Raw genomic sequence first — 15,786 nt, 5'->3', positions numbered from 1 at the left:
AGTGAAAGATATTATGACAGTACTTGCAGCTTTTAATGAGGTTTCTTTAGCCTCTGAATCAGCTCTAAATTGGTCAATTTGTGTGACTTCAATATAAAAGAGTATTCCTTCTTTGAGGACAGGCATGTGGACATCCAGTTAATAATCACTCTGTGTAATAAAAAACGTTACGGTGCAAGAAGAGTGCTTGCACGTGAATAGTGTAGGGGCAGAAAACTGTTAAAGCCACCTAAGTAGACCCTTCTCATAGAATCTGCACCTTAAAACTAATGGAAGGGGGTCAACAGAAATACTTTTATTTTTGTTATAGACAAAATGAAATTTCTTTATTACTATTCCAACTTTATTACCTACATTCAACAACTGTGGATAGCAGTCATCATCAGTTAAAAGTACCTCGAAGGAAAGGTAAGAGGGCTGCATAGGATCAAATGACCATTGAGCTCATACAAAGCATAGATGTTGTTTTGCTTTCCCTTTCCCTCTGTGCTTCATGCTTTGAAACTTTCTACTGCAATATTTGCATTAAAATAATGTATACATCTGTATACTTACACATCAATGTTTTAAAAAGAACTTGAAAAACAAAATTAGTGCTCTGTTCAGGGCACAAGAGAGATGAAAATTGTTATTGATCACTGAGAAAAACCTCATTATGCCTACATGTTGCATTGAAAAATAGGGCTCTGAGTTTATTATAACCTAATAGAAAAAAAACACATTTATTCAAAGTTCTCAGTGAAATCCTTAGGAAATCTATCAGCTCAGAATTCAGGCCTCTAACTCAGTAGAAACTAAACTGCAAGTATTTACAACCTAATAGGTAATAATTGATCAAATTTAACGATATTACTAACAAAGTAATGAATACTTGGTCAAATGAATCTAAAATAGTTGTAGAATCATTAAAAAAAGAAAAGAGAGAATCCAATAATTATTTTTTTAAAGTCAAACTAAAAATGCCCTAGCGTATAACTTGTTTTGCCTATGTTTATGGTTTGAAAAAAAGTTAATCTTACCTATTGCCATGAATATTTCATTTACATTCATTGATGTTTTAGCTGATGTCTCCATGAATAATAAACTGTTGTCATCTGCATAAGACTGTGCTTCCTGTTTACAGAACAAAAATAATAAGATATATCCTTTGCATACACTACACCTGCATTATTTTTGTTATTAAAAGAGGCTTCCTTATTACTATTCCAATTAATTATCTATAACCAATAATTAAGGTAAAACAAATGTCAGAGTATTGTATAATTTTCTTTTTGCCTTACTTCTTACACTATCCCAGCCTGATTAGTCTGGTCTCACGTTAAATCTGCTTTCCAGAGAAGGAAAAACTTAGCCTATTTTAAATACAAAAATTTCTTTGATCTCAACGGACAATTGTACTTATGCTAATTATTTGCAAAGAAGTCAAAGGGAAACCAAGTATGTAATACTGGCTTCAATCACTAAATGATACTCATATAAATTCTAAATGACTTCTATAAGCAACATTTTAATTCTGAATGTCATGAATCATTCCTTTGAAAATTGTGTTACAGCATTTTTGTCATGCTTTGCAGTTTATATATATTATTATTGCCTTTGATGCTCACAGCTGTTGTTGTGAAGATCAACCAATTACCTTTCCCATTTGACAATGAGGTATGAGGTTCCTCTGAACTCTAATGTGACAGTGCCTCTCTTTTGACTATAGGTGCTCTATTTACCACTCTCTGCTAGGGAGGTAACTGTCTTAGAAAGAGCAATAGAACATTCTATACCTCATATGGTTGTCACTAGTATCAAATGAACCATGTGTGCTCAGCTTACTACTTAATGGCGTGACAACTATTTCTTCCCTTTATCTAGCCATCATCAAAAAAAAAAAAAAAAAAAATCCAATCATTGATATTATACATATAATGGCCACAATCAAACTCCTCTGGTAGAAAAGCTAAAGAACAAAAAATTAGAAGGTTTAAAATGTCTAATTAAAGACATTTATTTCTTATTTATTGATTTGAGAGAGAAGGCGGGGAGAGAAACATCAACTTGTTGTTCCACTTATTTATGCATTCACTTGCGCATGGGGATGACCCCATCCAACTAAGCCACTAGGGTATTTACTTTATTTTAAATTACTGTACTTCCTTGTTTTACACCAGGGACCATTCCTAGTTAGCTACATTAGATAACACACAAAGTGGATTTTTGGAACACGTTTGAAGGCCCTTTTAAGAACAACCACGCGAGTGTAGGTTTATGTGTGTGTACCACACAAGTGTAAGGATATGTGGGTATGCACATGCATGTTGATAAATATATTATTAGATAAACTGAAAAGGGATGAGAAGGGTAGAAGACAATTGGCTTTTATTTATTTCTGCACTTATTGTAAATAATAATTTATTTCATAATTGTTTAGGTCAACAAAATATAAATTTTTATATATTACAATTATGTAAAGATATATAAACAAACATTCAGGTTTATCATGACAAGCATTTTATTACATATAGTACATCACATGTTTAATAAATTTTATATTCTCTTATTTGCATGGTTTTGAACTAGTAACTGTCATTCAAGTGTAGATACAGAAGAAAAATTTATAATAAATGTGCGCCTTCCAATAAAAGTTAAATTCAACATACCTGGAAATCAACAGCTCTTTTATTTGCAAGGTCAGCCTTGTTTCCAGATAAAGCTATTACAATGTTAGGACTGGCTTGCCTCTGAAGTTCTTTAACCCAATTTTTGGCTCTGGCAAAGGATTCCTGGGAAACAAATAAACAGCCATTTTGAGGCACAAATTAAAAAAATGGCTAGGGAAAGTCCTTGTGTGACAAGGTTTTAAAGACTGTCCAAAGTGACTCTTCAAAAAAAAAATTCTTGGGACTACTGTATTATTAAAGACACTTTTATTGCATTTTTTGAAAAATTAGCTTTTCTAATTCGAGAGCTTTTGGCAGAAAATGTCGTACTTGACTATCAAAAAAAAAAAAAAAAAAAAAAAAAAAAAAAAAGATTTTCAAAGATCTTTAATCAAAACTTTGAATATCCCAAACGGATATTCAAACTAGTTTCGTTATACCAAGCATCTCTACTTACCTCATTTGTGATGTCATATACAACTATGGCCGCTTGTGCTCCTCTGTAGTACATTGGTGCTAGGCTATGGTATCGCTCTTGACCAGCTGTATCCCATATTTCAAACTTTACTGTTGTGTCATCAAGACACACAGTTTGGGTTAGAAAAGCAGCTGAAAAAGAAAATATGTGCAGTAAGTTTATCATTCCCCCCCTGATATTTTCGTAATATAGAAAATACCTAGAAACCTGATATATTATTACATAAACACATTTAACAGTGGCTTTAAATATTTGCAAGATCTGCTTCAAAGCTAAATATACATGCTTTTACATTGATTAATATCATAAATATATGTATGACCTTTACAATAAAATGTTTGAAAGTTTCTCGTACATTCTTAAAAGTTTTGTAATAAATAAGCTTCATATTTTCTTAAATTGTCTTACAAATTGTAAGTTTAAAACTATAAAACAATTTTAGAAATTTATTTATTAAAATTCTTAAAAAATGGGGGGGAAAACCAGCATATCTATAACTATCATCTACATTGCCAAACTATGCCCCCTTGCTCCATTCTCTTGATTTTTACTGGCATACTCTAGGGTTTTAGTCCGAGTCTATTACCACTAAATCAATATATTTTGTTACTATTCCTTCAAAACATTTACACTTTTAATTTTTATAGTCATTAAAATCTAGACAATTTGCTAAATACAGATTCAATATTAACTCTTTCACTGCCTGCCACAGGACTTTTTGGATTTGTACCTTTTCATCTCCTTTCAGATTTTAACAATAAGAAAAAAATGATTTTGTAATGTTATCTTTACTTTTAAAATTGAGAGGCTGCTGTCAAATTCTGCAAAGTATTACTTTATCATTTTTCTGAATTGCTTCATAAGAACAGTATGAAGTAAAATATCTATCACAAATAACTCTCTTGGATCTACGAATAATTTACATCAGTAAAGACGCTGCAATGGACACTGATGAAAAGATACATAGATTTTTATAAAAGGTAGGTTATAATCAAGTGAATTAGCTTTAAAATACCACATGCTGGAGTAAATGTCTAACTGTAGCTAGCTGCACTAAAGATAGTTATGAACGAGACCTACATACAGCCATTTTTAGCAGCACACTGGCCAAGAGTAACCGTACCTTATAGTTCCTTCCTTTGCTTACTTTGGTAGTTAAACACTTGCAGCTCTATCATTCACATTAACTTGGTATGCTCTTCACTTTTACTTTTAGCTCAAGGTATGGTCTTCAACTCCTCCCAAATTGGCATGGAATTGTTATTAATTTTGCGAACTTATAGTTAGAAATGTAGCTTAAGCTAGGGAAAGCTTAAGCTACATTTCTAATTATTTCCGTGAATTCTCACGAGTAGCCATATTTAAAATATACTCTAATTCAAACTTCTTTTCCCATACAACATTAGCAGTAATACTCATTTTCTAAAATCCTGTATTTATGCCCTGGCTGGTGAGGCTCAGCGGACTGAGTGCCAGCCTGTGAACCAAAGGGTTACTGGTTCGATTCCCAGTCAGGGCACATGTCTGGGTTGCAGGCCAGGTCCCCAGTAGGGGGCGTGTGAGAGGCAACCACACACTGATTGTTTCTCTCCCTCTCTTTCTCCCCCCGCAATAAATAAATATCTTTAAAAAGAAAAAAACATAAAATCCTGTATTTACGATAAAAGATATCAAAAAAGCACTGTTACTTTTTTTTTCATTTTCATGAATGTTCTCCCATAGAATCAAAAAATATTTTTAAACACTTAAAATTTACACTCTAAGACAATCCCCCTTTTTAATAAAAGGGGGTAAAAGAAATGGACCACAAAATATAAGCTTTTTCTCAAGTAAATTTTGATGCAAACTAAAAAAAAAACTGGGTTATAATTTGCAATTCAGACTTTGTTTTCTCTTTTCAATAACCACAAAGTACACTGGTAGTAAAAACATTCACTTACACTTTCATAAGTCAACTCTAGGCTCAGGGAAATAACTATTAGTTAATGTGGCCGTAAAGGAAACATAATTTGATTCTTAAACCAGTTAAATATATCACAAAAGGCTACCAATCTTTTTTATCAATGCGTGTACAAAACCAAATAAAATACAGGCAAAGAAACAAATATAGTAAAACAACAACACCCCCCCCAAACCCATGCCCAAGTAGAAATTCTTTCAGAAATACAAAGCTATTACACCAATAGGCTAAAAGAAGAAAAACTGTAAAACTGTGTATTATTTAAATATATTAAAAAGAGTATTAGAATCAACATGTGTTCCTAATATACATATAAAACTTTTTCCTTAAAATTTATCAAGTGTCCACTCCATCCTTAAGCCTGCAATCGGCATTCTGCTTAATAGCAAAGCTCTTAGGCCGTATCTCTAAATCTGGAAACCAAACAAGAAAATACATCATCACAATTATTTAACATTATGTGAGATATCCATATAATAATAAAAGGAAAAGAATGTGGGAAATAGACATTATTTGGAAGAGACAAGACTGACATGAAATTCCAAAGGCTGCTGCCTATGAAAAGCAGATAATAACGAGTTCTTTAAATAGGTTAGAACAGATCAAAGTCAACAGCCTTACCATACACTGACAATAACCAGGTTTTCAGTGTAATGCTGGGAGAAGAATGGATCTCAATCATATTAACAAAGAACAAGAACAATCAATTCACTCAATTCCTCTTAGAAACCATTCTTCAGCCCATACTATTTAATAGCTCCTACCTCTGTGCTCCCAGACTTCCCTGTGCACTAATATGTTTCACACTTTTTATAATCTTTTAAAAAAGATTATATTAGCTTTCCCTTTTCTTAGACTGGAAATTCCTTGAGAAATTACTATTAGTTATTCTTCACCAACATCTAATATAAATCCCAGCTCATATAAATGTTCAAACCATTTGCTAAAAGAAGTTCATACAAGATATGTGGAACTACTTCTGGGCTATTTCAGTTACAATTTGCAACAGACAGTTCCCAAATGGGAAAAAAATGGACATTTCAAAAGGCTTCTACTCAAACTGCCATGTTTTGCCATGTATAATGCACACCTTTTGGCCCAAATTTCTGAGGAAAATATAAGGGGGCACATTATATACAGCAGCACATCATACATGTCCAAGTACGGTATTATATAACTCACACAATCTTAAACAAAATACCATCAAAATCTTTTGTGTATGATGACAGTGTAATTTTGGGAGAGAAAAAGACTACTGTCAGAGGCCAAGGAAGTAAGATTTAGGGTACATCAAAAAATATTGCAACAGTTAGCCCTGGTCAGGTGGCATCGTCCCCTACCCCTGATGCGGGTTTGATCCCCAGTTGGGGCCTGTATGGGAGAACAGATCCACGTTTCTCTCCTCCCTCCTCCCAACCCCAAAGTCAATAAATATCTTTGGGTGAGGATTTAAAAGAAAAATTAAAATGTTGTAGTGCCACAAGTACATACATTATGGGAACAGAGTAACCCAGTATTATAATAAACATACACTGCAAGACCATCATGATTCCCAAAAGTTCTCAAGTTTTCAAAATATTATTACAGCATTTAACTTCTCCATAAAATGCAGTGAAGCAGAGCTGACATCTTCATATCCTTAGTGCTTCTAAAAATACATTACCAGTCATTTACAAAGTTATAAAAAAATAAATTCTGGCACTCAAAATATAACTACATCAATACTGTAGCAACATTAACCAACCACAAACTTACCTGAATCTGCAAAAACACTTTAATATATCCAAAACGTCTATTTTCTGGCTAAGAACCATCACTTTCTTAGACCTCTTCATTTTCTCTTCACTTCCATCACCAGCACTAGCAGTTGGTTTTCTTTTCGGGCCCATATTTCACAAAGAAACAGCTTTTATCACTTCGAGAGTTACTGTGTACGCGACGACAAGTAGAGAAAAACAAAGCTGCGTTGAGATGCGGGTGCTGGCCTGTCTAATAGGCTCCCTCATTGAGCTACATGATCAGTTCCTGTCTACAAGCCTAGCGGCAAGTACCTACCACCAGTTCAGTCTCAGCAAAACTACAAATTACTGAATCATAGACCTTGGGGTCATCTGACAATACCCGAAACTGTAAATGTTAAATCTCCAAATACCAAAGGCCCAGAATGTGTTAAGAACTTAATAAATAATAAGCAAGGAGGAGTCATTGCAAAAACAGTGGGCAGGGGAAAGACTATGCAAATCAATAGCATCAGCCAAAGGCCAAGAACTAAGAAAAAAAGTTTAAACTAACAACTAAAATGATTCTACATGAATTAAACAGAAAGGTGAAAAAGAGAAAAACCAAGGAATCAATACCATCCCAAACCTTAACTAATTATTTATTAAATCTGATAGAATTACTTTATTAGAAGTAACCAAAAATCCTATGACTATGAGGTTTAATTACACAAAAATTTGAGACTAGGTGTGCAAAATATGTATTATACACCCATAACACAGGAGAGAATATATTTAAGAAATTCTCTACAATCAATGTTAACAGATTAGTTTTTAATATGTGGGAAGCTCACATAAATGTTACAAAAAATTCTGAAAGCATCAAGGATAAATTTGTAAAGAAAATTCACACAAGGAATACATATAAGAAAAAAGTCTGTATCACTAGTAACCAACGAAATCATCTTCACAGCAAAAATGTTAAGTTTATCTCCTAACTTACCAAAAAAAGTGTGACAAAAACACCCACTGCTGGTGATGGCATATAACTGTTTTGGAAATAATTTTGTCAACCAGGCAAAGCCATGAAATGCTGTTACCTGTTAATCTATCATATCATGGAATTTCCAAAAGATGGTATGAAGGGCAGGGCAGGCAGAACAATACGTTCTATACCAAAAAATTGGAAACAACCTAATTGTATAAATGAAAAGACACTGGTGGCTTGGTAAGTATTAAGTAGCAATTTAAAAATGGTTATAAAGGCGGCCCAGCTAGCTCAGTCAGTAGAGCAAAGGACCCTTAATCCTAAAAATGGTTATAAAAAAATGACCTATTTAAAATTTTGGGACTCAAAATGTAACTACATCAATACTGTAGCAACATTAACCAACCACAAATGGTTATAAAATGACCTATTTAATTGCTATAAAGTAAAAATCTACCTATGTAAAAACACAAATGGAAAATTTTTCACAGAAGAGAAAAAAATTAAAATACTAGTGTCACCGTAGTTGAATCAGGACTGTTTTCCCTTATGTAAAACTATCAAAAGTGGTGGATTTGAGGCCGTGTCAAAACTGAAAGTTAAAAATATAAGGTGCTATATAGAGGGGAAGGGCCTTGTTCAAGATCTCAATAGATCAGGATCTTGTGATCATCAAATCCAAGTTTGACATCATTTGGAAGTGATGTGTAGGGAAAGCAAAGGCTTTTAGAGCCAAGTAATTCAGTAAGAGTTCAATGGATCTGGACCAAACTTCACGATGAGTATTGGATCAAGAAGAATTAATACCCTTGACTGGTGTGGCTCAGTGGATTGAGTACTGACCTGCAAAACAAGGGGTCGCTGGTTGGATTCCCAGTCAGGGTACGTGCTGGGGTTGTGGGCCAGGTCCCCAGTTAGGAGCATACAAGGGGCAACCACACATTGATGTTTCTCTCCCTCCCCCCGTCTCTAAAAATAAAATAAAATCTTAAAAAAAAAGAAAAGAAGAAGAAGAAATAGCAGGAACTGACTAAGCAGCATCAACAACCAGGTACGGAAGTTAGCAGTAAAATTAGAAGTTGGTTTACTGGGAAAATGAGTATCAACAGTGGTAATCTAATATAATGACTTTTCTCAGACAGATGAGCACTCACTGAAGATGATAAAATTGTACAGAGAAGAATATATGGACGGTCAGGACAGACAGGAGGCAAAATAAAAACTAAGGCCACTTTTATTACCCATTAAAATTGTATGTATATATAGGAGGAGTACCCAGTAAATCATGGCAGCAAAGTAGACTAGACCAACCCCACATATCTAACATATTCAGGGAAGAGTTAAGAGTCACATTAGAAAGCGTACACATGTGACTAAACCCAAACAGAAAATATTTCCAAAGTCTGGCAAAAACATAAAAACATTTACTATACAATATATAAAAAGATGGCAATACTCCCCAAAGTAAATCCATCTTATGAGATGATCTATAAACATCTACCATATAGGATTCATTCTTAAAAAAATAAAAATAATCGGTATCACCTGATAAGGGACTGATACAGAAGGAACTTACACAACTCAACAACTCCAAACGCCCAAAGAACCCAATTAAAAAATGGGCAAAAATTTTGGTAGACATTTCTCTAAAGAAGATACACAAATGTCCAAGAAGCACATGAGAAAATGCTCAACATCACTAATCATCAGGAAAATGCAAATCAATACCACAAAAACATCCATTAGGACAATTATTAGCAAAACAATAAAAAACAAGAACTGGCAAAAATAGCAAGAAATTGAACCCTAGTGCATTACTGGTGGGAATGTAAAATGGTGCAGCTGTTATGAAAAGTGGTATAGATTCTTCAAAAACATTAAACATATGATTCAGCTATTCCACTGCTGGGTGGATATCCCAAAAGATGCGAACACAGGAACCTGAATAGATATTTGTACACCAATGTTCAGAGCAGCATCATTCACAATAACCAAAAAGTGGAAGAAAACCAGTCATCCAACAAAGGATGAATGGATAAGGAAAACGTGGTATATACATACAATAAAATATTACTCTGCCCTTAAAATGCAGGAAATTCTGACATGCTACAATATGAACCTCGATGACACAATGCTAAGCGAAATAAGCCAGCCACAGGACAGATATAATTTCTCTTACATGAGGTTCCTAGAGCAAATTCATGGACGTAAGTAGAATGGTATTTGTCATGGGCAGAGGTGGGGGACAATAGGAGTTGTTGTTTGGGTAGAGTTTCATTTGGGAAAGATGAAAAAGTTCTGAAGATGGACAGTAGTGATGGTTGTATAATGTGAATGTACTTAATGCCACAGAACTATAAACTTAAAAATAGTTGAAACCATAAATCTTATATTATGCATATTTTACCACAACAAAAATCACTGTGCAACATCTAAAGGTAATTGTTGCCAAAAGAACTGCAATCTTGGGAACTATTAACAATACACAGGAAAGATTACTTGGCTGCATAAAGCCAAGTAAAAGGAGGTGAAGATTAACAATCATTTCAACACTGTAAGACTAATTCATGTAATTTTTTCAGACATATTCTAAGAGTAAGAGAATTCTGTGTGTGTGTGTGTGTGTGTGTGTGTGTGTGTGTGTGTGTTTACTATCACAGCTTGACAGTTACTCTAAAAGTACACCCAACTCTCCTGAGGGAATTCACTAACCAGGACATAAACTAATGGTTACATGTCACCAACTGAACATTGTCATGATAGTTTTCTGATACTACATTAATGCAAATTCTTTAAAATTAGTCTTAGGGTGCACTCCCCATCCCAGGAGCACACCCGTGCCTTTCCCTTCCCCCTCTTCTTCCCTCTGAAACATGCATCTCCTAAATTCTAAGGGATCCCACACACTTGCAACCAAGGGAGCAATGGGCAGCAGCAGCTCATCCTGGACTAACCCCTGAAACTGTCTCCAAGGTGCCCCTTTCTCTGACTTCTCAGTGAACCAAAGCAGCCCTGCCTACGCTCTCTCCTGTTGCTTCTTCTATCCTAAGCCCTTCCTTATTTTATTGTCACCAGCTTTAATAAACATACCCCCCAAATCACCTGGGAGAAAAAATAAGTAAGTCTTAGGAGTCTGAGTTTGGTTGAGTATTAAGTTAGAGACCCAAACCTGATTACCCCAGAAATGAACTGATGAACCTTGAAGGCTCAGAGGCGGCTGTGTTTACTATACCAAAGGCACATCCTTATGAAGTCTTTATTCACCACACTGGATTTATCTAAAAAGATGTAACAAATACTGGACTGGGGTGCAGCATGAAGGTACACATTACAAAGAGAAAAGGTGAAGACATGTGAGAAAGGGGAGAGGTTATTAGAAGTTATTTACTAGTATCAGCGCCCCCCAATATCAACAGTGAAAAAGTTAATAAAATCAACGTAGCTTTAACAGATATGTCTATGAAAGACATTTTACTTATAGACAAGAGATACTTCATTAAGTAATTTGAATATTATTAAATTCCAATAATGTGCAAAGAAAACGACTCTTTCTGGTTCCAAGTGTTAGGACCTTAGAAGTCACCACTTCATCCTGACAAAATGCTTAACAAACTGAAAGTCAACAAATCACCTTGGATCTCTAAGAGAAGTGAAGTCACAATGCAATCTGCTACCCTCAAAATCAGAGAAACAGGCAGGTGGATACAGAAAACCACAACTCAGAGCAGAAATCTGATGAAACCAGGGCTGGGGTAGGAAAACCTGAACTGTAATCGACCCAGTCATACTGGGGTCCACCATACTTTTTTGAGTTTTACCTCTAGGAACTTGACCAGGTTCTCGGAGTAAATGTCAAAGAAAATCCTCGTGTGTTTCTGCCAGGGTTAGGAGAAAGGACCCATTTAGAAATAAGCCAGATCCTCTGCTCTTAACAAGGCCTGCCCTCAGGGAAACTGGTTAATCTGCGTGTAATCTGCTGAAGTGTTATCAGAATCTAACTGACCGGGGGAAGTAATACCCAATTCCAGCCAGTTCTATCCAGCCTTCCATAGGGGAGAAAGGAAAAGTTCTAACTCCAGACTTTAACCATCCTGTCTCATCTAACGGGAGAGGAAAAAAAAAAAAAAACACCTGACAAACACTTGTGAGATTTACTGTCCAGACACATAGAATCAGACTTAAAAAGACAGACTTAATCATAGGACTACAGAATGGTTCCCTTCCCTCCATAACACCCCACCACATCTATGTGCAGCAGTTGCTTTTACCCACTGTATCATATCCAGCTAGAACAAAAAATTACCAGGCACACTAAAAGGCATAGAAACAGTTCGAAGGAACAGAGCAAGCTTCACAACCAGACATAGGAGCGATGTTGTAATTATTGGTCTAGAAATTTAAAACTAGGATTAATGTAATAATGGCTCTAATGGCTAAAGAAGACTGAATATACAAATAGATAGACAATGTCAGCAGAGAGATGGAAATCCTAGAAAAAGACCAAAAGAGAATACTAGAGATCAAAAACACTAACAGAAATGAAGAATGCCTTTGACAGGCTCATCAGAAGACTAGACACAGCTAAGGAGAGACTCTTAGGCCTTAGAACATCTATAACTGAAAATATAAAGAGAACAAATTAACTGGCAAATTAACACCAGAATATCCCAGGAAGAACTACAGATCCAGGAAACTTAGCGAACACCAAGAAAGGTAAGTACTGAAATACCTACACCTAAGAATATCATTTTCAAACTATAGAAAATCAAAGATAATGTGCACGAATAGTGTCCAGGCTATTTTGCAAAGGAAGCTCTTTCTCCCTTCTCCTTAGTGATACCCTTTCTCCTTTTGGGTCAAGAACCTAGCATTTAATGCTTCCCAGACCTCAAGGGAATCTCCCACATCTTTAAAAATATTACCAGCCTTCAAAGTGACTCTTTAAAGCTTAGCAATAAGCCTATCTACTGAGTTCTAATATCTGAAAATTTTACAACACAGAAATGAAAAAGGGCAAATTAAAGAAGGGAGAAGAGACAGGGGAAGCCTCTAACCCCAGAGTAATAACAATCACAGGAAACCAGTAGTCTCAAAATATAATTATCTATGCCAAGATGACCCCCAAAACTGGGAGTACCTCCATGGGAGGGAAAAAAGTGATGAAGACTGAAATCCTTTTGTTCCTTTTGAGGTAAAATTACTTCTGGTTCAGTACCACATCCAGAAATTGATCTTACAGAAATAAGTCCAAAGGGGGAAAAATTGCACCATTACATGATTACCTAAAAGAGCAAACAAAAAATATAAAACACTAACTGTTCAACATAAGGGTATGATTAAAAAAATAATTATCAGTTACTAAAATAAATATGAATATAATCCAGAGATATTGAGAAATAAAATGGAATATAATATTACTATTATAAATAAATCTATATAAAATATCATAAAGTTATAAACAGTTCACAGAGAAAGGAAATACAATGGCCTCTAAAATGTCAAGGTGCTTGACCTCACTGTGGGAAAATTGAACATAAAAAATGCAGAGATCAATGCATTAAGAATAGCAAAGATTTACAAGTGTAATATTTATCTTGAGTTAGTAAAATATGATAATAGGCATTTTCTGCTTTGCTGATTGGAGAGCAGTCTGGAAAAATTTATCAGATTTACAAATGTATATAACCTTTGACAGAGCAATCAACCTATAGGAATTTATACTACAGAAATACTTGAAATATGTGAGAAACTACTAAGAATTAAGTTATTCACTACAGTACTTTCAAGAGGCAAAAAATTAAAACAATCTGTATATCCAAAACTAGAAAATTGAATTAAATATACATTGATGAGATCCATGCAATGGAATACTATTATAGTCAAGAAAAATGAGGATGCTCCTCATAAAATGACATGGGGAGAAGTTTGGCAGACTGTATTTCTGAAAACATTGTATTTCCAATCTTGCTGTATGGCTGCAGCAAGATTTCTCACAACACATTCTTCTTTTGACACTGAAACTACTCTCTTGAACCTGTTTGAGTTTGTGGCTAGAACATAATTGATGCTATCTACGTGACTTTTGGGGCCAGGTCACAAAAGACTACCCAGCTTCTACCTGGTACTTTTGGGACATTCATTCTTGAACCCAGACAGCATACTGTGAAGAAACCCAAGCCAGGTGGTGAGGCCACCTGTGGGTGTTCTGGTTGTCAGCTCCAGTGGAGGCCCCAACCAACTGCCAGCATTAGCTGCCAGATAGGTTGAGATGATTCTAGACCCAGCACTGACTACAACCCGTGAGAGGTCTGAAAACCACCTCCTAAGTCCATTCAACTCCCTGTACATAGCCAAATAAAAGCAGCAGTTCAAGTCAGTTGAACAATGACATCTACAAAAACTAAGGTAGTTCACTATAGCTAGAGCTAATTGGCAAAATCACTCTACCAAGCAGCTTGAAACACTTCAGCATCACCAGAGCGCATCAATGAATTAAGTGAGATAGGACCAAAACTGATCCCAAAATGTGAAATAAATTTTGAAAACAAAAAAAGGTTAAATTGTATTGATTGTATTGTTTAATATGGAGGAGAGTACACACTTTAAAAGAAAGTTGGCTCTAGAAAAATCCCTATTTAGCTTAATCTGCTCATCTTAAAAATGTGTAAAAAGGGCTGTTTATAAAAGGGTGCCAGAACTAGAACCAAGCTTACTGTCTCCTAATTCAAAGCAATGTTTAAGTAGCCACATATAATATTTTAATCTAGAATATTGGAGAATTGATATTAAGATTATTGAAATGCAATTTTTTAGATGGTAATTGGTATAAATCTCTACCAACTTTTCTGAGTAATATAATCTCTCTCAAATACTGAATTATGTACTTTCTAAAAGGAAATATTATGCATAAAGATAATATCCTTTCACTTGAGACCAAAAGATTAACTCCCACAAGTTCTAACTCTTGCTGTATCAGACAATGAATGTTTCAATAACCATTTTTCTCATGAGTCAAAAAAATACAGTGGTGGTAGTTGTCTCTACGTCTTCTGTCCTCCCTCAAAAGTAGTTTTAATTAAAAACAACATACAGATGCAGAAAGACAAAGCAAGTAAATAAATGCAAAGATTGTAGGCATACAAATAAGTCTTTCTGAAGATTAGTGAAGGGCAATAGTAAAATGTTTACTATAGGAAAAATATGAGTTATTCAGATTTAAATTTTCTGGCTGGTTTTTATTTCTCAGTTTAGGAATTTAAATTTTCTGGCTGGTTTTTATTTCTCAGTTTAGGAAGCAACTTTGATATCTGCATACATGTAGTATTCTATTTAATTTCTCCCTCAGAGAAAACTTCCACAGGTAACTTATGTGGGTGACATACATTTAATGTAATATGTATGATTAACCACTTTTGTGAAACCAATAAAGGGGAGAAAATTAGTAAGAATTTAGCATACAGAATTTTAAGAAACATAGTTGTAAATGCTCATGTTACATACTTGAATGAATGTGCAAAAACTTCATTTTTAGGAAAGCTCAAATTTAGGAACTACTTGCTTATAGTTCTTGAAGTCTTATTTGTTCCTATAATTCCTTTTTTTGTTTTTTATTAATTTATTTTTAGAGAGAGGGAGACAAGCATCAATGTGCAGTTGCCTCTCCCGCACCCACCACTGGGGACCTGGCCTGCAACCCAGGCATGTGCTCTGACTGGGAATTAAGCCAGCAACCCTTTGGTTTGCAGGCCGGTGCTCAATCCACTGAGCTAGCTACACCAGCCAGGGCTGTTCTTTAATTCTTGATGAGAAACTTTACCTTTTAAGAGATGAAAATCTGACCATTCTTGAACACTGTCAAATGCTAAACCAAATGCTATGCACAACAGAGAAGAGTCATGATGCCATGTCATGAACAATATAACAAAAATATCATCAGTGATTAAAAATGACCCAGAAAAAAGTAATGGTGGTCATGGTAGTGTTAATAAGCATTT

At 34.9% G+C, this 15,786-nt stretch overlaps 1 protein-coding gene across 1 annotated transcript in view; it reads right to left on the bottom strand.

Moving 5' to 3' along the window:
- Positions 1-15,786, bottom strand: part of RAB5A (RAB5A, member RAS oncogene family) — a 29,457-nt gene that overhangs the window by 4,780 nt on the left and 8,891 nt on the right. Inside the window, exons 3-5 of the mRNA XM_024565764.2 lie at positions 3,106-3,257; positions 2,649-2,771; positions 1,020-1,113 (exon numbers count right to left, since the gene is read on the bottom strand). Coding sequence (XP_024421532.2) covers positions 1,020-1,113; positions 2,649-2,771; positions 3,106-3,257 — 369 coding nt within the window. The remainder of the gene's footprint in view (positions 1-1,019; positions 1,114-2,648; positions 2,772-3,105; positions 3,258-15,786) is intronic.

Source organism: Desmodus rotundus, chromosome 8 (assembly GCF_022682495.2).
Source record: "Desmodus rotundus isolate HL8 chromosome 8, HLdesRot8A.1, whole genome shotgun sequence".
NCBI classification, from domain to species: domain Eukaryota; kingdom Metazoa; phylum Chordata; class Mammalia; order Chiroptera; family Phyllostomidae; genus Desmodus; species Desmodus rotundus.
Note: the sequence above shows the minus strand (reverse complement) of the source record. Positions and strands in the feature narration are given on the sequence as shown.